At 49.2% G+C, this 24,884-nt stretch overlaps 8 protein-coding genes across 8 annotated transcripts; 6 read left to right on the plus strand and 2 right to left on the minus strand.

Moving 5' to 3' along the window:
• Positions 1-574: 574 nt before the first annotated feature.
• On the plus strand, positions 575-2,428 carry N7479_002193 (uncharacterized protein; the record flags this gene model as incomplete). Its single annotated transcript, XM_057249890.1, has 2 exons — positions 575-2,298; positions 2,359-2,428. 2 exons carry the CDS (start codon positions 575-577, stop codon positions 2,426-2,428), a joined length of 1,794 nt encoding a protein of 597 aa, XP_057114322.1.
• Positions 2,429-2,878: 450 nt separating this feature from the next.
• On the plus strand, positions 2,879-7,146 carry N7479_002194 (putative xanthine dehydrogenase HxA; the record flags this gene model as incomplete). The annotated part of the gene is made up of 4 exons (XM_057249891.1): positions 2,879-3,109; positions 3,179-3,382; positions 3,453-5,407; positions 5,463-7,146. The coding sequence occupies 4 exons, from the start codon at positions 2,879-2,881 to the stop codon at positions 7,144-7,146; spliced, it is 4,074 nt and encodes a 1,357-aa protein (XP_057114323.1).
• Positions 7,147-7,546: 400 nt separating this feature from the next.
• On the minus strand, positions 7,547-9,529 carry prm1 (pheromone-regulated protein PRM1; the record flags this gene model as incomplete). Its single annotated transcript, XM_057249892.1, has 1 exon — positions 7,547-9,529. One exon carries the CDS (start codon positions 9,527-9,529, stop codon positions 7,547-7,549), a length of 1,983 nt encoding a protein of 660 aa, XP_057114324.1.
• A 3,330-nt stretch (positions 9,530-12,859) lies between these two features.
• N7479_002196 (uncharacterized protein) lies at positions 12,860-16,278 on the plus strand (the record flags this gene model as incomplete). Its single annotated transcript, XM_057249893.1, has 5 exons — positions 12,860-13,594; positions 13,646-14,570; positions 14,628-14,708; positions 14,768-15,661; positions 15,797-16,278. 5 exons carry the CDS (start codon positions 12,860-12,862, stop codon positions 16,276-16,278), a joined length of 3,117 nt encoding a protein of 1,038 aa, XP_057114325.1.
• A 491-nt stretch (positions 16,279-16,769) lies between these two features.
• On the minus strand, positions 16,770-18,665 carry N7479_002197 (kynurenine--oxoglutarate transaminase; the record flags this gene model as incomplete). Its single annotated transcript, XM_057249894.1, has 9 exons — positions 16,770-17,060; positions 17,136-17,559; positions 17,617-17,630; positions 17,682-17,835; positions 17,892-17,964; positions 18,029-18,134; positions 18,209-18,293; positions 18,359-18,427; positions 18,481-18,665. 9 exons carry the CDS (start codon positions 18,663-18,665, stop codon positions 16,770-16,772), a joined length of 1,401 nt encoding a protein of 466 aa, XP_057114326.1.
• Positions 18,666-19,045: 380 nt separating this feature from the next.
• N7479_002198 (ssDNA-dependent ATPase MGS1) lies at positions 19,046-20,665 on the plus strand (the record flags this gene model as incomplete). The annotated part of the gene is made up of 1 exon (XM_057249895.1): positions 19,046-20,665. The coding sequence occupies one exon, from the start codon at positions 19,046-19,048 to the stop codon at positions 20,663-20,665; it is 1,620 nt and encodes a 539-aa protein (XP_057114327.1).
• A 535-nt stretch (positions 20,666-21,200) lies between these two features.
• N7479_002199 (uncharacterized protein) lies at positions 21,201-23,416 on the plus strand (the record flags this gene model as incomplete). The annotated part of the gene is made up of 2 exons (XM_057249896.1): positions 21,201-21,299; positions 21,395-23,416. The coding sequence occupies 2 exons, from the start codon at positions 21,201-21,203 to the stop codon at positions 23,414-23,416; spliced, it is 2,121 nt and encodes a 706-aa protein (XP_057114328.1).
• Positions 23,417-23,871: 455 nt separating this feature from the next.
• cdc31 (putative cell division control protein Cdc31) lies at positions 23,872-24,826 on the plus strand (the record flags this gene model as incomplete). The annotated part of the gene is made up of 2 exons (XM_057249897.1): positions 23,872-24,153; positions 24,332-24,826. The coding sequence occupies 2 exons, from the start codon at positions 23,872-23,874 to the stop codon at positions 24,824-24,826; spliced, it is 777 nt and encodes a 258-aa protein (XP_057114329.1).
• Positions 24,827-24,884: the final 58 nt, after the last annotated feature.

Raw genomic sequence — 24,884 nt, forward strand, 5'->3', positions numbered from 1 at the left:
CACACAGCTCCTCTGGTCTGTATCAGAAACATATAACTACAGGGACCTACATAGCTCTCTAAACTGTTCATAAATCACTGCTAGTTTCTTGCAAATGAACACATCCGTTTGAAGAGACATACCAGAATATCTTGAATATATACCTGGTTATTAACTAAGAGGTCTAGAGCTTCTACTCCGTAGACAGCTACGGACCACTTTTCCGATGAGGTCATAAGGTTCTAATGCATTGGCTGAGTCAGAAATTGCTTGAGGTCAACCTCACCTGGGCAGGCAAGAAAGGAACCAGCATCCATATCCTAGCCCCGAATAACTATTATCATCAAAGGTTCTGTTTAGTATTTAGCCCATCATTGGGAGCCAGGGTGAAATAAATTTAGTCCAAGAGATTCAGATGGTAGCTTGAGTGATCTTTATACTTATCGTCATTTTCCCGCCAAGACTCGATTGGCCAAATCCGGTCTCGTTCGAGGCGGAATTTCAGGAGAAGCCTCACGGTCTAAAGCCACACTCTTTCTCTTTTTCAACTTTTGAGGGACCTCTATACAGGTCCTCTGATTTGAATGTTGGAAAGATGATTCCTCACAGGAGTACAGCCCTCCTGTCTGTAATTGTTTTTGTCGCGCTTTTGCTTTTCATTTTCTCATCTTCTCCGGTCCCTGATGCCGCGGAGCAACAAGCCACAGGCCCGGCCAAGTTTGTGCCCACACCAAAACTACCCTCATTAAGCAACTTCCACCTGCCATCATTCCGCCCTCCCTCCCACGAGCAGCCCGAGGTACAGAACAACAGCACACACGGCGAATCGAAATGGTACAGCACCCTCGAATGGTTGAACCCATTCTCCTCTGCCATCACATTGGATGAGGGTCGCTCCGTCCTCCCTCCCCTTCGCGAACGTCGACCGATCTACACATATTACGATGCGAAATATAACCCCAACAAATCCAATGGCAAGGATCTCAAGGACTTACAGAGTGCGGATGCGGAATTGCTTCTCGCGTGGCGTCGTGCATGGTTTGCGCAAGGATTCAAACCTGTGGTATTGACTCCGGGCGATGCGATGAAAAACCCCAACTATGAGATTGTTCAGAAGTTGAAACTTGCGCCCAAAACACAGAACGAGGTGTTTGCCTGGCTTGCGTGGGGCCACATGGGCACCGGCTTGCTCGCGGACTTCCACTGCTTCCCCATGGCGCGTTATGACGATCCCATGCTCTCCTACCTCCGCCGGGGGAGTGTCCAAGAGTCAATTACTCGATTTGAAAACCTCAAGAATGGCCTCTACGCGGCGGAAAAGTCGAGGATCGATGCGGCTGTCCAGAGCGCAGTCCAGAAGCTCGAGGATAAAACCCAGTCTTTTATCGATCTTATTGCAACTGAATCGTTCAAGGTTGAGTCGCCAAGCGCTTTAGCATTCTATAAATCTGCAGCCATTACCTCTCACTATTCCACCGTGCATGAAAAGATGACCAAGAACCCAGCGAGTGGTCAGTTAGCTCTTGTTCAACTGATCAACTCACACCTGCACAATCACTTCCATAGCTCCTTCCCTGCTGGACTGGCTGTGCTGAAACCGTTTCCTCAGCACACTACCGCGTTGGTGGAACCTGCCCTTCGGCTGGCAAAGGCCCTCATTCAGTGTCCCGAGTCGCCCATGCCTGAGTCTTGTCCACCCAATGAACCCGAATGCCACCCATGCGGGTCTGCAAAGCAACCTATGCGTATCAGCCAGCCTTCGACCTATAAAAACACTACCTTCTTGTTCACCATCGGCACCCTTCCTCACCCCTACACTCTTATCAGCCTGCAGAAGAACTCAGAGGAGATCACTACACCACAGGTTCGCCGGGAGACCGAGCGCGACGCATGGTTATCCGAGGTAACCAAGCAACACCTTGGGCCCGAATTGGGTTCTTCATACCGAGGTGTGATCTTCAAGCAGGTTGTGGCAGGCGAAGATGCTGTCGGGACTTCTTTGTGGATGACTGTGGAATCTCTTCCTGCACAGGCAGGCCAGACTCTCCCTTCAGAACTGTTGGATGAGTTTGAATGGCAGTTTGGCTTCAAGATTCCTCGTGGGAGTAATATTGATCCCGCAACCGAGAACAAAGACACCGCCAAAAGCGCGCAGGATCGCACGCCAAGCGAGCAAGGTGTCGGCAAAGAATATGAACTGATCCAAAAGGCCCGCGAGGTAATCAAGACCAAGGAAACGAACCGCATCAATATCAAGGATGTTGTTGAAGCTTGGAACCTTGCAGACACAGAGGTTTGGCGTTTTGTTAAGGCCTATCGGTAAGTCGTTGCCTTGTATCTAATATCTCATAAATTATTGCTAATTCCGTTATTCTACAGGGCCCGAAGCGTTGTAGAACGCCAGAAGTGGGAAGATGAAGAGAAACCTTTTGCTGGCTCGAGGCCATGACCATGCAAATACGGGGGTCTCTACCATCTACGGGACTATTTCTTTCATATATGTACTGTAGCATATATTTTTTTTGGTTTGGCGTAATTCAGAACATATAGAAATTTCATCTACTGGGCAGATATTCAAGACTTAGTAATTCCAGTAAAGCCCTTGGGTCACCGTGGAGGCGCCAAGGCGGAATCCGACGGTCATCCGACTTGCCATCGGACAGTGGCGATCCCCGCAAAGATAACAACCCTGGAGAGTCTCCAAGTGGGGTGTCGATATCAAACTTCTGGAGAAACTGATCTCATCGTCTGGACTTCTCTTTGCATTACTCTCCGAGAATTAATATTTTAGTAATAGATATAGGAAGATCGTTACGGAAGCCCCTAACTTGCTATAAAAGCAAAATGCAAACCTGAACCCTTGAAGGTCTGCAAATATCGCTATCCCTATATTTCCATCATGGCGCCGGGAATCCGAGAGACGGGTTCCACGGTCGCAGTTGAGAAGCCGATCAGCCTATCTGCACTGACTGAGGACTGGGATGACACTATTCGGTTCTATCTTAACGGCACCAAGGTTGCAGTAGATACTATCAACCCGGAAGTGACTCTACTTGAATACCTGCGGGGTATTGGGTTGACAGGTACAAAACTTGGATGTGCCGAGGGAGGCTGTGGTGCTTGCACTGTGGTAAGTTTCAGTCGACTATGTTATTGGGTTACGCACCTGGTGCTAAGCAGAGGGTTGTACGGTTAATAGGTCGTCTCCCATATCAATCCCACAACGAAGAAAATCTACCATGCCTCCGTGAATGCCTGTATTGCTCCACTTGTTAGCATTGACGGTAAACACGTTATCACAGTCGAAGGGATTGGGAATGTGAAGGACCCCCACGCGATCCAGCAGCGGATTGCGGTCGGTAATGGAAGTCAATGTGGTTTCTGTACTCCGGGAATAGTCATGGTATGCCTATATGGTCCTTTCGCTTGATTCATTTTTTCGGGGGCATCTGAAGTTTACTGATAGCCTCAAGTCTCTTTATGCCTTGTTGCGAAACAACCCGTCTCCCTCTGAGCACGATGTTGAAGAAGCATTCGATGGAAACCTTTGCCGCTGTACAGGTTATCGACCTATCCTAGACGCCGCTCACAGCTTCAACTCGACCAACAACTGCGGAAAGGCATCCGCCAATGGTGGGTCGGGCTGCTGTATGGAGAAAAAGGGCTCTGGTGGTTGCTGTAAAGCATCCACTAACAATGACGAGAACGAGACAGTCGATTACAAGTTTCCTGCGCCGGAATTCAAACCATACAGCCCGGACACAGAGTTAATATTCCCTGCCGCCCTACGGAAACACGAATACCGACCCTTAGCATATGGAAATAAGAGGAAGAAGTGGTACCGACCAGTGACAGTCGCGCAACTGTTGCAGATTAAGAATATCCACCCAAATGCTAAACTAATTGGTGGGAGTACGGAGATACAGATTGAGATCAAGTTCAAGGCAATGCAATATGCGGCCTCCGTCTACCTGGGAGATATCCCCGAATTGCGACAATTTACCTTGCACGATGATTGTTTGGAAATCGGCGCAAATGTGTCCTTAACAGACCTCGAACACATCTGTGACCAAGCGGTAGAGAAATATGGGGATGCTAGAGGCCAACCTTTCAAAGCGATCAAGAAGCAGTTGCTCTATTTCGCTGGGCGACAGATCCGAAATGTTGCTTCCCCGGCGGGTAATCTGGCCACTGCATCACCTATCTCCGATCTTAACCCGGTTTTGGTAGCCACTAACACTATCCTCGTGGCAAAGTCCCTCGAAGGTGAGACTGAAATTCCAATGACCGAATTCTTCCAAGGATACAGAAAGACTGCCCTCGCTCCCAACGCAATCATCGCTAGTTTGCGCATTCCAGCTGCGAAGGAGCAGGGAGAATACATGCGCGCCTACAAACAGTCCAAGCGGAAGGACGACGATATTGCCATTGTTAACTCCGCGTTACGTGTGACTCTTTCTGAGACCAACAATGTGGTCAGTGCCAATCTTGTGTTTGGTGGTATGGCAGCTATGACCATCTCAGCGAAGAATGCCGAGGCATTTTTGGTTGGCAAGAAGTTCACGAACCCCGCAACTCTAGAGGGCGTCATGAGTGCACTGGAGCAGGATTTCAACCTGCCATTTGGAGTTCCTGGTGGTATGGCTAGTTACCGGAAGTCTCTGGCTCTGGGTTTCTTCTATAGATTTTATTATGACGTACTTTCAGGACTCGATGTCAAGGCTTTGGATCTGGATCTAGATGTTGTTGCTGAGATCGAGAGAGCAATTTCAACAGGAACAAAAGACCTTGAGACCTCCGTTGCCTATCAACAGAAGATTCTTGGGCGAGCGACCCCGCATGTTGCAGCGTTGAAGCAGTCCACAGGAGAGGCTCAATACACTGATGATATTCCTGTGCAACAAAATGAGTTATTCGCCTGCATGCTTTTGTCTACCAAACCTCATGCCAAGATCCTCAGCGTTGACCCGTCTGCTGCATTGGACATTCCAGGTGTTGCGGACTACGTGGACCACACGGATCTTCCTAACCCTCAGGCAAATTGGTGGGGACAACCCAAGTCCGATGAGCTTTTCTTTGCCGTCGATGAAGTTACAACTGCTGGTCAACCGATTGGTGTGATTCTGGCGACTAGCGCTAAAATCGCCGAGGAGGGTATGAGGGCCGTCAAGGTTGAATATGAAGATCTCCCGAGCATCCTTACAATTGAGGAGGCCATTGAGGCGGAGTCTTATTTCGAGCACTATCGCTACATCAAGAATGGTGATACCGAGGAGGCTTTCAAACGAGCTGACCACATCTTTACTGGAGTCTCGCGAATGGGTGGCCAGGAGCACTTCTACCTGGAGACCCAAGCCTGTGTGGCCATTCCAAAGCCGGAGGATGGTGAAATGGAGATTTGGAGTGGTACACAGAATCCTACCGAAACGTAAGTAGCGATATTTTGACTGTCAAAACACAGAAATGAAGCTAATTACTCACAGGCAAGCCTATGTCGCTCAGGTGACAGGAGTATCTGCAAATAAAGTTGTATCGCGCGTGAAGCGACTTGGTGGTGGCTTTGGCGGCAAGGAGTCACGATCTGTTCAGCTGGCTGGTATTTGTGCCATTGCCGCCGCAAAAACAAAACGACCTGTGCGATGTATGCTCAACCGTGATGAAGATATATTGACTTCTGGCCAGCGTCACCCATTCCTCTGCCGATGGAAGGTTGGCGTGACCAAAGAAGGAAAACTCCTTGCGCTTGATGCTGATGTATTCGCAAATGGTGGTCACACCCAAGACCTATCTGGTGCTATCGTGGAGAGAAGCCTATCGCACATTGACGGCGTGTATAAAATACCGAATGTCAATGTACGCGGCCGAATCTGCAAAACCAATACTGTTTCAAACACAGCCTTCCGAGGGTTCGGCGGCCCACAAGGCCTATTCTTCGCTGAGTGTTACATATCAGAGATTGCAGATCATCTGAATATTCCGGCCGAAGAGGTCCGGGCCATCAATATGTACAAGCCAGATGATACGACGCATTTCAACCAGCCTCTCAAAGATTGGTATGTGCCGTTGATGTACAAGCAAGTTATAGAGGAGAGCTCTTACAACGAGCGCCGGAAGGCTGTCGAGCAATACAATGCGCAGCACAAGTGGTCCAAACGTGGAATGGCAATTGTGCCAACCAAGTTCGGTATCTCCTTTACAGCCCTCTTCTTGAACCAAGCAGGAGCGTTGGTTCATATCTACCACGATGGCAGTGTCCTTGTAGCACACGGTGGTGTTGAAATGGGACAAGGCCTTCACACCAAGATGACCATGATCGCCGCCGAAGCGTTGCAAGTGCCGCAGGCAAGTGTCTTCATTTCTGAGACAGCGACTAATACAGTGGCCAATACCTCCGCAACTGCTGCTTCGGCAAGCTCCGATCTCAATGGCTACGCCATCTTCAATGCATGCGAACAAATCAACGAACGCCTACGTCCTTTCCGCGAGAAGATGCCCAACGCGACCATGAAGGAACTTGCCCACGCGGCTTACTTCGCCCGTGTCAATCTTTCCGCACAAGGGTACTACCGTACCCCCGATATTGGCTACGTATGGGGCGAGAACAGCGGCCAGATGTTCTTCTACTTCACACAAGGTGTTACCGCAGCTGAAGTCCAGATCGACACATTGACTGGTGATTGGACGCCTCTACGCGCTGATGTGAAGATGGATGTGGGTCGCAGTATCAACCCCTCAGTGGATTATGGCCAGATCGAGGGCGCCTTTGTACAAGGGCAAGGTCTTTTCACCACCGAAGAAAGTCTTTGGCACCGTGCATCTGGTCAGATATTCACTAGAGGGCCGGGCAACTACAAAATTCCTGGCTTCCGTGATATCCCGCAGATTTTTAATGTGAGTTTGCTTAAGGATGTGGAGTGGGAGAACTTGCGTACCATTCAACGCTCTCGTGGGGTTGGCGAGCCGCCCTTGTTTATGGGTAGTGCGGTATTCTTTGCTATTCGTGACGCCTTGAAGGCTGCACGTAAGCAGTGGAACGTGAATGACGTGCTCTCTCTGGAATCCCCTGCTACCCCTGAGCGTATTCGGATTAGCTGTGCTGATCCGATTATTGAAAGGGTGAGAGTAAAGCCCAAGGAGGGAGAGAAAAGCTTTCTTGTTGCCATATAGCGGCTATGAATTTACGGCCGATGATTTGTATGAGATTATGCCATGTCTTGGCGCTTCAGTTTAGTACAGTCAGACAACGAAATTGCAGTCTTTCCCATCTATATTTATATCGATCCCATAAGATGTGTTGTATAAGGTATAGCTTGAGAATGATCGACACGACTCAGAGATGGGAAATTATGACTTTGAAATTAAGTGGCATTCTTGATTCTAAACTAGAGATGCTATTTTATTGGGAATCAATATGACAGAACACCAGCACCATATAGAAACAAATGGCCAAGCCAAGCACAATGAAATGCCGGAGATGGCGCAGGGAGGGAGGGAGACATTTTCTTCAGAAAAGCGAAGACAAAAATTAAAAAAAAGATGTGGGAAGACAGGAATATGCTATTTCTCATCATCGCTTCACATCATATTCAACGTAGCTACTTCCCCTCAAGTCAGGACCCGTGTCCACCTGTAACGCATGTTCATATTTCCTTTGTCCTGCGAAACCAATCTTCTCGTCACCATATGACGACGACTCACTCCGCATAGGCGCGGATGTTACCGCCGCCGTATACCGAGGAACAGTGTGTTCATCTCCGGACATATTTCTCGGAATAGCAGTGAGTGGAACTTCAGTAAAACCATTCGGATCATGGGATGGTGGTCCACCATTGTGTACAGGGTCCAGGATATGACCCTGCCCCCCCTCGCCACGGTGCTTCTCGCGGCTCCAGAAAAGTGTCATGACACGAATGATACCTATCAAAGCAATAAAAACCCAGAGCAGGAGAATAACAGTGGCGATGATGGCTTCCATTCGCACCGCTTCTTGGAGTTTGTTGATCACGCTAGTGACGACCTCAGTGATTTTGTTGGCTGTTTGGTCGCCTGAATCGGCGAGGAAACTATCAGAAGCGTTGGGGCTGCCGATACTGTCAGAGGCACCAGCGGAGAATGTGTCGTTTGGGAGAGTGGGGAGGGAGATATGTGCGTGCTCAACTACCCAGTTCAGACCCGTTTGGAGGGCCTCTGCTTTGAGGCCAATGAGGCATTCGTATAACTCGTAGACAGGCTCTTGCAGCAGGGTACCTTTGAAGGTCTCGTTTAAAACGCTAGATGTGTTGTAGATAAAGAAGTTTAGAGTCGCATTTATGGCCTGCGCGCTGGTATTGACCCAGCCGAAGATATCGTGGTTTAGTTCAGTATCGAGCTTGACGATGGCCTTGTTGGCATCAGTGGCCCAATCTGTCGAGGCACTTTCCAGTGAGTCAACAACCTTGTCTGCAAATTCTCCCACCTGGGCACTCAGTGCGGGAACAGTTTGCTTCACTGAGTGCAGGAGCAGGTATTGGCACAGGCAAGAGAATAGTGCCGCTAGTGCTAGAGCTAGTACAAAAAGAGCAGCGGGGGACGTTGCATATGCAATGGCCCATCGCACAAGGATCTGTCGGCGGCTGTTGCTGAAATGACTTGCTGCCTTGATACCTGCAGCGGCAGTATAAGGCCGTGAAACAATGTAGACGACGTCCATTGGATCATGGGCCTCCTTGCGAACCAACTGGGAGCGCTCTTTCATTGAGCGCCATCGGCGGATTTCTTGCCATGCGATTGGAATACACACCAGTATGGCAGCAACGATTAGGACAGCAATAAATATTTTGCGTGCTGTTAGTGCTAGCTCAGTGACCCCGTTGAAGAAATCGTTGATTCCTTTGTTGTCATTGCAGAAGGTCAACTGTTGCTTGGCAGGGATTGGGAGAACGGACCGATCGAAGCTGTAAATACCCAAAGTTTCGTTGACCAGATCCCTGACTTCTTGAAAGGGCGTTTGGAAGAGGGTTTTGGTGTAATTCTGGATCTCTTTGAAGTTGGGAAGGACGGCACTGTCCAATTTTTCGACAGTACGATTGATTGATGAGGGAAGAGATAGATTCTCTAGTGTATTGATTGTGCTGTTGAGGTTGATTGGGCTAGGGTCGTCCGTGAACACGCTGGCCACTTTGTTGATTGCTTCGAGGAATGAGTTCAGCTCGTCTTTATATTTGTCGACGGTGCTTTCAATGTCACCGCTGATTGCCTTGAGAGTTTTGTTGATCCACTCAGTAGCCTCCTTGACCAATTCGATCCCAGCTCCTACTGTACCACGGACAGCCATTGTAATGAGACAGGCGTAGGTGGAGTACATCATATTTATGACAAACCAGAGGATTTCCCCGACGCCCGTGATACTCAAAAGTAACACGGACTTCAAGGCAGAAACAGCCTCATCAACCGAGGAAGCCACGAGCTCGTTGGTACCCTTTGATAGGTAGTGGGGCATTGAAGCCATCGCGCTACCCATGGATTCCACCGACGTGCATGCAGATAGAGCCTCGCGCTTGGCGGATGCCATGTTGGATTGCAAGTCGCCAACTGCGATCAATACTCGAAAAAGAACAAGCAGCAACAGTATTGTCCATCGATTGATCCATACTTGTGAAAGTCGAGCTCGCAGGCCCAGATAAGGAGTGAGACCATCTGGATGTAGAGGAATTATCCGCCCTGTGCTTGAATCGTGAGCTCCATAAGGTGGGAGCAGTGGAAAGATTGATCGCCCGGATCGAGAGAATACCATTGTGGTGTATTCTTTTTTCGAAAGCAATAGTTGTTATATGTTTCAGGGTGATCTCGTCCAGCGAAGATCAGGAAAACTTGACGATGTAATTCGATCAAGGAAAAATATGCAAACCTGCATCAAGATGGAGAGTTCTTAAAAGAAGATAAAGAAAGAAAAGAAAAAGATCTGTACTAGTGGAGGGACATGGCCTATATGATTTCTTATAGATGTTGAATGAATGGGGAGGTCAATAGATGAATGGATCGGCAGACTGAGAACAATGGAGTCAGAATAAAACAAGGGACAATGAAGCGTCAAATATAGTAGCCAGCAAACGTCAACTAGAAATTATCAGACATCCTGGGCGGCAGCAGGCATCACAATAGCCCGATATTGCTCACAAAGAAGTAGTTCGATGGACCTTGGCAACCCCGTATAGTCGAGACAGCCCCAATCAGAGTGAACCATAAACATTTCGAAACAAAGAAAATATAAAAATAAAGCCTGAAGACAAGGGGCCTGTGCAATGATTTGTTTCATGAAGCATCAAGACGTCTCACTGGCTAATGCGAGTGTCAAAAGCGCCAGAGTGGACAAGCAGCCAAATATAGCCTCCATGGGCGCTTAGCCGCCCAGGACTGAGAGCCAATAGACAGACAGCGAGGGCTGGGTGATCTAACATCATGCTTGTACAGATATTTTAGTCCCCATGATGCGGGTAGACGATACGTATTTTGTTTGACATCCATGGATGGATTCCTTTGAGGCTTAGTCTTTATTTTAGCTCTTGCCGCTTAACTCGGTGACACTCTGTGAATCGAATCACAACAATCGAGTTTCGAGTGCAGAGAAAAATTTTCACGCGTACATTTTTTAGTACTATAAAGATAAGTCACCATATTGCAATATATTCCACCATAATTTTAGGTTATTTAGCGAGTCCATCAAGGGGTGGGGGTGTGAAAAAAGTACTTGATGCTTATTCAAGTCGTGGTCGCTGGCGTTGAAGGGGAGGTGTCACGTGATATTCACCGAGCCCCCGTGAGATTCTGTAAGGATCGCATGGTTTCTATTGGATAGTACTAGCTAGCGAATATATCTCATCTACTTATATAAGCCAATATTAACCTCTTTGTGGGATTACTAAGCCCTGCCTTTAGTAATCCCTCTTCCTGAGAGCACTTCCTTGGCGAGGCCAAGGACTCGGCCTCAGGCACCAAGCAGTAAGCAAACCCTGCAAACTGCTTGGGAGCACACCCGCAAAACGTGATCACACGTGACTGAATCGCACCCTAACAACATGCAACATTTGAAAAACATGCCTTGAATTCCATGACAAGAAGACCCGTGGATTCCCAATTACTTTCTCCATTTGTGATAATTTAAGGATATACGACTGCTCCGCCGTGATCTGCGTGGTATACTTTCTAATCTCTTCTTCGGGTGTGTTTCCTGGGGTCCCTAGTAAACGAGATTGATACAAATCAATGATGGGCTGCAACATGAAATTAAATTCATGAAACTATATCTAATGTATATGAAAATAAGCCCAAGAAGAGGTTTGCTTGGTACTGTTACCCCTGTTCGCGTGGCCTCCCAGCATTTATGCCAGTTCCTTCGTTTCATCTTTGATGCAGTTGACTGTCGAGTGAAGGCTGGTACTGTGGGATATGGCTAGGCGGAGACCCATTTCTGATAGTTTGGATGATGCAGAGGGGATAAGATGTCAGAATCATGCCAATCTCTGGGTATCTGTATGGGAATGACAAGCAAGTTGCATCGTTCTCAAATTGTTTCAATTGCGTTGTCAGGCCGTTTGCTCAATACGGCCACCTCGTATCACGTATTGATCCTTAGGGATAGAACTCAGTGGAATGGAACCTTCCGGCGCAGAGCAGCTTCAACTTGACTCTTTGCCAAGTAAACTTCCAGACTGCAATCGCAGCTTGTAATAAGTGTAAGCCCATAGTAGGATGGCTGCTTGGTAGATCATCAAAGGCACTTCATACCCCGGTGCCTCGTTCAATTTATTCGATCAGCCTCAGCAATTTGATTTCTAGGAATAGATACATGTATGTATCCTCATTTCCGTCAAATTTGCCTGGTCAGTCGTAGCTTCCGATTGAGGACTCTGTGACAGTAGCACGTGCACATCATTTTGTTTGTCTATTCCATTGTTGTCGAATCTCGAAGCTCGCCCCCTCTTCTTATCTTCTCTTCCTTTCTCTTCAAAGCTCTCTCTTCTCAATCCTCCTTTTTCCAAACCTTTTCACTCCCGCATACCCAGTGGCCTTTGTTCGTGCTTCACACCTTCCATCCCTTTGAGCGTTCGGAGCCATTGTATCAAAGAACAACAACACTTTTTTCACCTGATGGTGGAATGCATGCCATTGACGCATGAGTCAAGCTGTGAAACCCCAGACGGTAAGTTGTCGCATATCCTCACGCGTTGGGTCATCACCGATGCCCTTGCACCTAACCAATATTGGCCCTTAGGACACTGAAAGGTTGTGCCTTGTTGCCATGTGAAAGCTTGTGTATGATGTCTTGGTCATGTATCAGCCAAGTATATCTCTCATCGTTCTATCGACTGAGGCATGGTTGAGACACCACGCACACATGCAATCCTTCACATGAGACTAAACCTCACAGCCATCAGTGTCTTGAAGACTGATCTTGGTAATTCATTTCTGCTGAAATCGTATATCCTCATCTTGAAGTTGACTGATGTATCCTGCAGCAAGACATCTTTGTTGAAACCCCGATGATAATCTAGGGCTGAAGAGAGCACTGTGCCGACCGAGGAGTATTTGGTAAGATCTTAATGCATCTTCGTGAGCCTCAACTGACGCATCAAAAGGTCATTGAGCAGTAAGAGACTGCTAGTCATCTTTGTCAAGACCTGGATATCGTCAAGTGAGTCTTTCTTGCGAACCATGGTGTCAGATATCAATGGACTTCTGCTAACACCTTGTCAGCTCGATCCTAATACCCGACAGAAAAAAACAAATACCTTATTCTGGTTCCAACTCGGTATGTCTTTTGAGCCCCGAGGAAAGAAAAACTCAACAGACAGTCATTAACTGGCGAGATCAACCCAACAGTCCATTACCATCACCATAAGAAATGGCTCCCATCTTCAGCAAGTTTGCTGACGACGAGTTCGCCCCCAAGACACCCCAATCTGCGACTGCACATGATCAAGACCTAACCACAAAGAAACATGCCACAACTGAAGGCCGAGTGCCAGAGCTGCTTAACCCTCAGGCAATTAAAACCGAGATGGAGGAGCCCGAAGCAAGCAGATCCATAAAGGTGCATCACTACCTGAGTTCGCCCGGATCACAGGATTGGACCAATGAACAGGTTGGGCTCACTATGGGCAATGGCCAAATGAGGCTGAACATCCACGAGTGGCGGTCCGCTTCCCCGACAATCTTTGTGGAAAACAACCCTAAGGGTAATCCCAAGTGTGACCTTGAAGTGTTCACCACAGAATCCGACGTCATATGCGTTGAATTTAAGATGCCCACAGATTACCCAGATGGCATGCTGGGGATCATAAGATCGATTGACGCAATCTTTGTGACTCCAAAGAATATTGCCATGAGTGACATCGAGCCTGGTTCCGCACCGGCTTATCGAGAGTCGAAGAACCCAAAGAGGGACAATTATTACATCAAATGGACAGCCCCATGGGAGACATCTGGCTGCCGAGTAAGCTGGATGAAGGCGGAAGAAATGTCACCGATCCTGAAGTTCAAATTTGTGAACAGCAGGAATGCGACCCCTGCAGAGCAGATGATGGTCACAGTTGATGAGCGTGACGAGTTTTATCAGAAGATCTCTAACAAAGACCCTGTCAGTATACAAACTTTACCAATCACTCGGGGTTTAACTAACATATCACAGAACATTTACGGCAAATGGATGGCACTTCCGGTCCGGATTTGGCTGCACATTCAACGACTGATGTCCAAGACTGGCGACATAGACAACAAACTGTTTGGAAAGTTGCCTGTCAATGAGAATTACCCTTTATTTACCAGACGAAAGAATAAAGGCAAGAAAATATCAAAGAAATTGCCAAAGAGAGGCCGGGAATCTTCCACAGCCGAAGAAGGAAGCTCAGAGGACGGAAAGTTAAATGCCTCGGTTGTGCCAAGTCCTGAGCCGCCAATGTTAGAACAAAAAGACAAGATGGAAACAGTGGGAAGTCAAGAGTTGATCGAGGGGGAGTCGACCGATGAAGTGTTGACCCAGAAAGAGCTAATCAAAAAGGTTCTTACTCTCACAATTGATACCCAGGAGAGCAACAGAAAGTTGAAGGTGGGTAAACGCACGCCTGGTTCGTTTGGTGCATCTGGTGCATCTGTTGCGTCTTTTATATCAGGCTCCGACATAGGAAAGAAGGATGCAGACCAGCTCACAGACCGCAGTGACGACCAGGGTGGTGACTTACTTCTGGGAGTGCAGGACATCGCTCGAAAGGATGTCCTGACTGAGCAGCAGCTTGCGGCAGTTGCTGGCCAACAAGCAGTCAATGCCTCCCGGTTCAATATTACCCCAGGTGACTTGACTACCCCATTGTCTCCATCATTCGAGACAGCCCGATCCCACCTCTCCCCCCACACTCCCCTCCCCTCATCCTCACTTTCGTCTTTCTTCACACCTACCAGCACCCCACGGAAATATGAGGATAATTGGGGAGAGGAAGTGAAAGCGGAAGGAAATGAGCCGGCAGAGATTTCGGATCAGCTGGGCCTTACTCCGCGGGGGGATGAGGCTGGGCTTCGGTGCCCTGTCTCAAACAACGGGGGCAAGCTGTGGTTTTCTGGTAAGTTCCCTACTCTTTATATCATTTTTGATGCAACAACCACTAACAATTACTTAGACCAGGAAGAGTACATTGGTGGCCACAAGGCGCAGGAGCTAGTCTTGCGCCGAAGAAAGTCTTTCGATATGGCTAGTCTAGGTATGGAATCACATTTTACATATGTTCTGTCTTGAATAAATGCTGACCAAAGATCACAGGGCTCTTCAAAGGCCAGAGAACCACTTCCTTGTCCCCAAAGGCCAACCCTCTATTGTCCTTCTGTGCCTCTTCTGACTCGTCTACCACAGACTCGACTGGGTTTGGGGCAGATGACCCCGGTTCAGATTGCACTGTCCAGCCAGGCGACCAATATTCAGTCGAGTCTAGCAAACGTGTCGAGAAGAGTGCATACAAGAAGAGGAGGATCGAAAAACGGAAGCGCAGGATGCTGCAGAAGCGTCAGCAAGTCCGCGATGCGAAAATCGAGCGCCCCGTTTCCGATTCTTCCTCCCAGGACGATGGAGTGGAAGGTCATTCTCCGTCTCCACCCGAAGCGTCTGAGGATGAAGAACGAACTCCCACAGCCAAGCAGTTCGACAAGATCGGGTCTCCATCCCCTGAAACACAGTTGGACTTGAGCAGAGTCGCCTTTCTTTGCGAGAAGCTGGGCTGCCAAGTTCTCTGTGGCTTCAGGGATGGAGTCTCCGTTGTTTGCCCCAAGTGCGGACCGTTTTCCGTGGTCCGCTACTGCGGCAAGGAACACCTGTGGGAGGATGTCAAGATGCACTGGCTGGTTTGCGGGACTCAACCAGTTCAGGAGCAGCACTTGGCAAGTTTGATTCCGTACGACGTTCTCGTGGGTCCACCAATGCTTCCCAGCCTTCACCAGTGGGACAACCCTGAGCGCCATCGTCAGGCGGTGTGGTTCAGTTCCGCCCGCGACCAAGGTGACTACTTTGTGTTCGCGGAGTGGGACGACCTGGTGAAGGCTGTGGACGCTCCAGCCAGTCACGTAGAGCTGCGATGTTCACCTCGAATCGCACACATCGTGCGATTCGAGGACGCCGAAGAGAAGGACCGGTTCCGCCGGTGCCTTGCTGTCTGTCTCTTCGGTAAGTTTCATATCACTTTCAGCTTTCTTGCACTTTCCTTGTCATGTCACTTTCGGTTTCTTCGCACTTTGATATCATACAATCCTCACCATTGCCTGCTTTTCAGATCATATGCTAACTATTCTTTGTTTTTAGCGGCGGTTGAACATCCAGCCCTCGTGGACTATCTTTACCGGCTTGTCCGGGACTGGATGCGGGCCCACGGCATGTGGGCCAGTGACAAGGACATGGACGGCATGCTGCAGTACCAGATGGGACTCGAGATGGGATACACCATCGATAAGAGCCGTCTTGGTTTGCGGCATGCCTGTGAGACGGAGTGGGTCGGGGCCAGCCGACGCCACTGCGAGAATCTAACCTGCGCGAGCGAGCGTCGCCCCACGTTGCTCGGTAACCAGTGTATGGGGTTGGGCTTCCGGAGAGTGTGCGAGTACCTGGAATCCAACTATTGGATTCTCAGGGCGCACCGAACCACCCATCCTTCGGTGAGCGACGTGGTGGCTCGCACGTGCGGCGGAGGATTCTCGGAGGTCCTTTCAATGGACCGGCGGAGTTTCCACCGTGGCGAAGGCTGGGACGGGGCGGGAACGGGCCCCATGGAGGTTGAGATGCCATGAAAACGGCTAGCCAGGGTAGGGAGCCGTCCCCTCCCTAGCCCCTTTCTTTGTACCGGGGTCCTGGGCCTGGGGTGGCTGGTTTGGAGAGAGATATTATCAGTTTTCAGTCGGTGGATGCTCCCCAGGTCCAGGATGCCCATCTTTGTATTACGCTTTCGGTGTGCGGCGGGGGATTGGAGGGGGAGTTGGTCGCCCCCTCCTTTGTTTCTAGATAGAAACAAAGACCGTTGCGTGCTCGTGCCTTGGTCCTACAGTGCCTGGTTGATGATTACTAAGTGCTGTGAGTTACATAGGAGTACTGCTGGTAGCTGTACATGAGCATGTAGATATGTACTGGTAGATTAATCACACAAGGGGATATGGATGGAGATATGGAGAATTTGTTTCTGTGGCAGGTATTTGCAATCTTAAACCCAATTTTCTATTGGCATCATAACACTTCTATACATATCTCGTCACTGCTCACATATAAAAGACGTGCAGATATTTGTTTACTGGGTGATATACTTCTTCAGTCCCCTCAAGCGCTCCTTGGCAGTCTCGAGAACGTCATCATTCTTGCACACCGCAAATCGCAGATAATCCTCAGCAATGTGGGCATTGGCATCGGTGTAGAATTCAGTGGGAGGGATAGCAGCCACGCCAACCTCCTGGATGAGGAACCAGCAGAGCTTGAAATCACGAGGACGGCTAGCAACATGGGGCGGGAATGGATAGTCGGCCGGGAGCTTTACAGAGGCCATGTTGACAAGCACGAAGTATCCACCTTCAGGATCAGAGTACTGCGGAGACTGATGTCAGCAAAATCAATCTATGGCAGAGTAGACTAGATAATGAGGGTTAGAGGAACCACATACCGGGATACCAAGCTCATCAAAGACCTCGCAGAACCGCTCGATTTTACCCTTCATATCTGTTCGGCTCTCGTCCCAGAAGCCTTCCTGTTCTGCCTGCTCGAAAGCAACAGCAGCAGCTTCCTGGAGAGGCGACACACTGCTGTAACAGATACGGGTGTGCGCACCGGCCACGTACTTGATCAGATGTTCAGGGCCGATGAGGTACCCAACACGCCAACCAGTGGCGTAGAAGGCCTTGCCAGCCGAGCCCACGGTCAAAGTGCGCTCGTACAGCTCTGGGGACAAGGTAGCGATTCTAGTGTAGGGAACGTAGAAGAGGCGGTCGTAGACTTCATCAGACAGGATGATAAGGTTATACTTCACACACAGTTCACCGATGCGCTCGAGCTCCTCGCGCGAGAAGACCTTGCCGACAGGGTTGTGCCTGTGAACATACAGTTAGTTGAGACCTTGTTCGTCTCTGCAAATCAAGGCTGCTTACGGAGAGTTCAGGACCTGCTACAATTAGTTTCTATATTCATAAAGTCTTTGATGTTGCATGCTTACAATCATTTTTGTCTTGGAGTTCATGGCACTCTCGAGCTCCTCAAAGTTAATAGTCCACTCCGATGCAGGAGAGGTCTTGGTGGCACCATCCTTGGGCGGGTGAAGGGGAACATAGCGGATAGTACCGCCGGGCATCTCAATATTGCTAATATATCTATTCCGAATGAATTAGTATCCCCTCAATTCTTTCGAAATATCAAAGCTTCTTACTGGTCAAAGAAGGGTTCGAAGATAATAACCTCATCACCATCCTCGATGAAACCCATGAAGGCACTGAGCATGCCTTTTTTTCCGTCAGTTATCAGCGCAAAATGTCCATTTCCAAGGCAAATTATACCATTTCTCACCTTCGTTTGCGCCGGTTGTGATCGAGACCTCAGTCTCGGGGTTCAGCTTCTTGCCAAAGAAGGGCGAATAAGCATCCGCGATAGCCTGTCTAAGGCGGGGGCGGCCCTATTTCATATGAGAACTTGTGTAACCATGCGCAGGTATGCGCGAAAATGCACGGATTTGTTGGCATTCTCTACCTTCGTGGGGGAGTATTGGTTGCATTCCACTCGGTCTAGCGCATCCTTCGCCGCGTCAAGAGCAAACTTCGGAGGGTTATAACCACTGCGCACAGAGATTGCTCATTAATTCCTATCCCTTGAAGTAATTATCGAAATGGATTGACTCACAAAAATCCTTGGCCCATGTTCACAATCGGCTGAACCGGCGAAGCTGCGGCGGCTTCGTTGACAATTGACCTTGAATGCCCATTTAGTATGTCTTTTCCGAATTTTTTCCTGAGACTGCATACCAAACATCCTGGCGCTGTCCTGCCACTCGCTTGGCGGGGCGAAATGGATCAGGTCGTGAAGCTGTGGCCGACATCGCTCTTGCACCGTAACTAGGGCGGGGTAATGTTGAAAGGGCGGAGAAGAGGTTTCTAGACCTGCAATTCTGTGATTGAGCAAGGATGTGTTGATAAGAGCGGGAAATCATGAGTGATGAAAAGAATAAGAAATGAGAGGACAATATATGGAGAAGTTGAATTTCCCCACGGATGGCGTGCTCCGCATTCGGTTCCCACGTCCCACAGGACTTGGATCTCTTGTTTTTTTGATTCTTCTTCGGGTCATTCGGAGATTATACAGTACATGCATGTACTTACATATATGTATCTATATGTCGTATGTACATATAGGTACTGTATATTTGTTGTTTGACCATTTTAAGGCACCAAGGCCTATTACTTACTAATTAACGCGTTGAACGCGTCGCACTGGTCCACGGGTGAACGTTATCATTTTTACGTTTAGCTCCCTCGCCTTTAAGATTTTTTTGAGTAGCCTAGTGAATGACCATATCATTCCCTGGTCATCATGGTTTCCTGCCCAATATGCGAGCAATCTGTCTCACAGTTGAAGATCAACGACCACATCGACTCGGCCTGCCAGAACTTCATCGAAGAACCGTCGTCCTCCCCAGGGGAACTTTCCTCCTTCCAGAAGGGGCCAGTACCAAGCATGTTCCAAACTCCGTCCGCGCGCAAAGCTTCTGCCCATTTGAATGCTCCGAAGGAGTCCCCGTCGCGTCCCATAGCGACCCCACGCGCTCTCAACGGAAAGCGATCATTTACTGAGGAAGCGGAGCCTATGCGGGAGCGAGATGGGCCAAAGCAACCTAAAGGTGACTCCAAAGAGCCACAAGCAAAGCGTTTAAAGATCAACGCCTTCCACAAAGCAGCGCCTCTAGCGGAACGCATGCGACCTAAAACCCTGGAGGAGGTTTGCGGCCAAGAACTTGTCGGACCAGACGGGATTCTGCGTGGACTCATTGAACAGGATAGAGTCCCGAGCATGATATTGTGGGGTAGTGCAGGAACAGGGAAAACAACAATCGCTCGAGTCATTTCGTCGCTGGTGGGCAGCAGATTCGTGGAAATCAACAGTACCAGCAGCGGCGTGGCAGAGTGCAAGAAGATATTCGCCGAAGCTCGTAGTGAACTGGGACTCACTGGGAGAAAAACAATTATCTTCTGTGACGAGATTCACCGATTCTCTAAGTCACAACAGGATGTTTTCTTGGGCCCGGTAGAGAGCGGCCAGGTCACGCTCATTGGTGCCACAACAGAAAACCCATCGTTCAAAGTCCAGAATGCACTGCTCTCACGTTGCCGGACATTTACTCTTGCAAAGCTCACCGATGAGGACATTACTTCGATCCTTCATCGTGCTCTCCGGGTTGAAGGCCCGAGTTATTCACCCTCGGAACTGGTGGACGAGGAGCTGATTCAGTATCTCGCCAGATTCGCCGATGGAGATGCTCGCACTTCGCTTAACTTGTTGGAGCTAGCCATGGATCTGTCAAAAAGGTCTGGAATGGACAAGGAGGACCTGAAACGATCCCTCACCAAGACGCTGGTGTATGACCGTGCTGGAGATCAGCATTATGATACGATCTCCGCCTTTCACAAGTCCATTCGAGGGAGCGATCCAGATGCAGCTCTCTACTACCTCGCTCGCATGATTAAGTCGGGTGAAGATCCCCTGTATATCTCTCGACGGCTGATCGTTGTCGCTTCCGAAGATATTGGCCTCGCGGACAACACGATGCTCTCACTTGCTATATCCACACATTCAGCCGTTGAGAAGATTGGACTCCCAGAAGCACGAATCAATCTGGCACACGCTACCGTAGCGATGGCGCTATCGAAAAAGAGTACTCGCGCGTACCGTGGCTTGAATAACGTCTTTGACGCCCTGAACGAGCCAGGAATCGCAGGCTTGCCTATTCCAGTTCATTTGAGGAATGCGCCAACGAAACTCATGAAGGAGCTGGGATATGGTGCGGAGTACAAGTACAATCCAAACTATGTCGACGGCAAGGTCCAACAGGATTACCTGCCAGAGCAACTCCTCGGTCGTACCTTCCTGGAGGACTTTGATCTTGGCACACAGAGAGACCATGATTTGAACGGGACTCCATATCAAAGAAATTGATTGTCTTGACTGCTTGATCATATTTCTCTTCCTATACACCAAGTTTGACCCTGGAGGCCTATGTGATGGAACTACATATGAATGACATGGCAATAGTCATACTTCCGCCGCCGTTGAACCCCGGAAATTCTATGCGCTAGGTAAACCTTCCAACCTAGCGGTACGCTATACCGGATTCGGAATCGGCCTCATGGGCCTGGTCGTGCCTGCTTTACCTCGAGAGACAATGTTATGGCTCGTCATGATGTTGAAAGTTCAAGCTAAAGGTTAAGGCTAAGGCTTGACCTGGTCGTCGATGCTACTAGTCCGTTTTTGGCATCTTTAGAGGTGCCCAGGAGTATCTTCTAGTTCGACCTTTACTTCACTTTCCTTCACACCTCTCATTCTCTACTTTGGCAAAGGATTGACAACTTGTTCAAGTACAAACGTCAGTTTGCTACTGCTCTGCCTTGAGCTTATCCTTTCGCTCTCGCTCTTTGCCCGACGATCTTTCGGGATTTCGATCATTGGCACCCCTCTCGTTTATCCTCAAACTATGATAGCGCAAACTGCTACGCGGCATCAGCCGTCTCCGTTCTCTCCTCATCCGAACAGCGGCCGTAAACGTAAACATGCACCAGACACCATCTATCCTGTGAGTTCGATCCATCTCTTGTCTCGTCTTCCCACGCACATTCTTTCTAGCCTTGAACGTCCTCCGAAGTGTTGAGACTAAATATTATCTTCTAGTCTTCCCCGTCTCTACTCGCATCAACTATGCCATACCTTTCTGGCTTTGATCTTGAGCAACCAATGCCACAGACATGGCAACTATCATCGATGACAGCCATGGCACATGAGGCCCGGCCCATAGATCCAGACATACTTAAGACTATCAACGAGCTCGACAATGGTCCGATAAACAATCAACCTCAAGAGCTTGGTGTTCTTGGCGGTCCAGTTTGTTTTGATTCACTGATGGTATTTCCAACAATTGAAGATCAACCACAAAGCTGCGCATCTCCAACAAGTTCGAAGTGTCGACCCTCGCCCCAGGAACTCGGTAGTCAACCTTGGGAGACTAGTCTTCTTGGGGGCCCGGTTTCTTTTGATTCACTGATGGCATTTCCGACAATTGAAGACCAACCACAAAACCCCACATCTCCAACGAGCTCGAAGTCTCGACTCTCGACATGGCCTTCTAGCGCTAATGATTCCTGGTCATGCACCTCCACTGAACGTAAACGTGCTCGAAGTGCACGCAGCAGCAATGAGACCCAGCCATTTGCTGCGCCAGTACGTCCGTTATCTCCTCCTATCGAAGAGATGTACCCCGATGGATTCGTCTTATGGGATCCGGCGAACCCTGGGAAGTCTGACAACATTCGCGAGAAAATCCCTCGCAACGAGTCTGAACTTCTGCAACAGAGAGAAGATACTGCTGCACTCAAGAAAGCTGGCGGCTCATGTATGGCGTGCTATCGGGCCAAGAAGAAGTGTGGAACAACTACACCATGTCCTCCATGCTTTTCTAAGGGTAATCGAATCTGCTTTCGAAGTTGGGGAGACCTGTGCCTGCTTGGGCCACCGACCGGGGGCTCTCCTACGATTCTTGGCTTCCCGTCCCAAGAGGCGAAAGATAATTTGCAACGTATGAGTGACGAGGTCTTCAAGCACGTAAATGCATTCCAGGCAATTGTCAATATTCGCGGAACATATGGCGGAAACTGTACTGCATGGCATTGGACAGTATCGAGGTCCAGTATCACACTATCGAGTAAAACGGAGTGCCCTGTCGATGATTTTCTTGCTGGTGTTACCAGCATCACCCCGCTCGTGGATTTGCTCAAATTTGAAGATCAACACAAATCTAGCCCACTAGTCTGGGGCGCACTCAGAATGGCAAATCTGTTTATGGCCATTCAAGGCTTGGCGCAAGCTCGAATCCGTACGTCCTGGTTTGAAATTACCACCGGGCGACTTGTCTCATTTTATATTTTGATTCTTTCTTTTCGGAAGCTCGCAGAGATGTCTAGGGAATTTTGCCCTGATTTGTACCTGGCTCTTTGTGGAAAGGACAAGCTGAACAGCAATAAGAAAAACCGGGCACGGAAAGAAAATGAGATCGATCCCGCTTGGCTCGCCGCAGCATTATATTACCGAGTGGTATGCAGCTTGCAAGATCTTCAAAGCAACCCAGTCGTTGCGAGAATATTTGGCCCTTCTAGCTGTTACCTGAGTGGTGTTCGCGAAAAACTCGAAGATATCCTGCGCAATGTGTCCCCCCGAGTCCGGGCTACAGGAAAATCCTCCAGTAGAGCGATTCTAGAGGATAAAGTTCCAAAACTCGCGACATCCCCAGACATCGACATGGCTTTCTGGCTTGGAGTGTTGGATGACCCCGAGCAGGTGTCGTCGTCTGTTTTGGGCCGGCAAGACAGTCCCTTTTCGCCGCCAGCTTGCCAGATGCAAGTATTCCTGGCTGATCATTTCCCTCGGCCTTGCCGTGTGGTGAATACTGTTGAGCAGCACGATGGGCACTTACAATCATCAGTGACTTTTAACGATACGGCGATCTTCCAAGAACATAATGCCTTTCATAACGTGGCCTATCCTGATCAAGTCCCAATCGTTGACTCGAATAGTCTGTTCGAATTCCTCGGCAAAGATTATGACGATGCATTCGATCCAATGGCTCCGACCTTTGATACAATGCCCCTCGATACAATGCCATTCAATGGCAATATCCGGCAATCTCTTTACAACTGTTGAAGCCTTCCGCAACATCAACGTTCGCTCGCTATTGCTATTTTTTTTTTTTACATCCATGGGAGGGACATAAGACACTCGTTTGAGGAACAACATCATCTGTTGGATAGGAAGTAAAGTTTTTGGTGGTTTGGGATACGATGTCCAATTGCTTGTGGTTAGCACCAGGCTGTGCTGTGTCTAGAAGTTCGCTCACTCATACTTCTAGAAATAGAATTGATTCCATACCAAAAAGTAATAATATTGTCATTGATCATTACTAGTACTATATCTGTAACCAAAGCAAAACAGGCGTTGTCATTCCGCCCGCGTCTGGCGCGTCTCCAGAATCCTCCCACCGCCAAACACCCGTGGACCTCATCTCTCCACACATTCTCATGGGCTGCGAGCCCCTCTACTTTGAATTAATGCTAAAGAACTCTTGATCCTTCTAATTAAACCTGAACACGCCATTCACCATGGCCTCTGGCCAACCCTTCGCGTCGCGCTCCTACGCCGGCACGAAACTCCCAGAACGCTCCGTCAACACGAACGCCATGCCCTTCAGCGCCTCATCATTCTCACGGCATCGCGGTCTGGGAAATGCCAACCAAGGCGAATTCAACGGCCCCGAAAGTCAAAAGCAGATGCAACAGTCTGCGTCCGCGCCCGCAACAAACGCGCAGTCCCATGGCCCGGCGCAGGATGCGAATCCGCTGAACAGACTTACTGAAGAGCAAAGGGAAGAGATCAACGAAGCTGTAAGGGATGCCCAATTCATGCATCTATAGAACTACTGCAATTACACCCAATTGCTGTACCCTCCTGTAATCCCCTCTCTTCCCCTCCCTCCAAGAGGCGAAAAGAAAACACAACACCAAACCCACCCCTCAGAAAACCACCCAAAAAAACACAGCTAACCCAACCCCCTCCCAAAAGTTCACCCTCTTCGACCTCGACCGCGATCGCCACCTCGACTACCACGAGCTCCGCGTCGCCTTCCGTGCTCTCGGCTTCACCCTCAGCAAACAAGAGCTAATCTCTCTGCTGACGACCTACGGTGTGCCACGTCCACAAGTGCAGCAGCAGCAACAACAAGCCGGAAACCAGAACCAACAACAAGCCTCAAACAAAGGCCCCGTCTCGAACCCGCAGCACCCGTCCAACTTGCTCATGCCACTCTCGTCTTTCCAGGCCGTCACAGCGCTAAAGATCCTCGAGCGAGACCCGCGCGACGAGATCCTGCGCGCATTCGAGCTATTCGATGAAGGTGCCAAGGGGTTTATTGATCTTGAGGATTTGAGACGTGTTGCTAGGGAATTGGGCGAGACTGGGCTTGAGGAGGAGGAACTTAGGGCTATGATTGAGGAGTTTGATCTTGAGGGGGTTGGTGGTGTTACTCGGGAGGCTTTTGTTGGGATTTGTTGGCAATGAGTCGTTGGATGAGGGAATCTTGGTCGCCTTGCTGGGGACTTAGATACTCCGGTTGGGT

Source organism: Penicillium vulpinum (assembly GCF_028829585.1).
Source record: "Penicillium vulpinum strain IBT 29486 chromosome Unknown utg000001l_segment0_segment0, whole genome shotgun sequence".
Classification (NCBI taxonomy): Eukaryota; Fungi; Ascomycota; class Eurotiomycetes; order Eurotiales; family Aspergillaceae; genus Penicillium; species Penicillium vulpinum.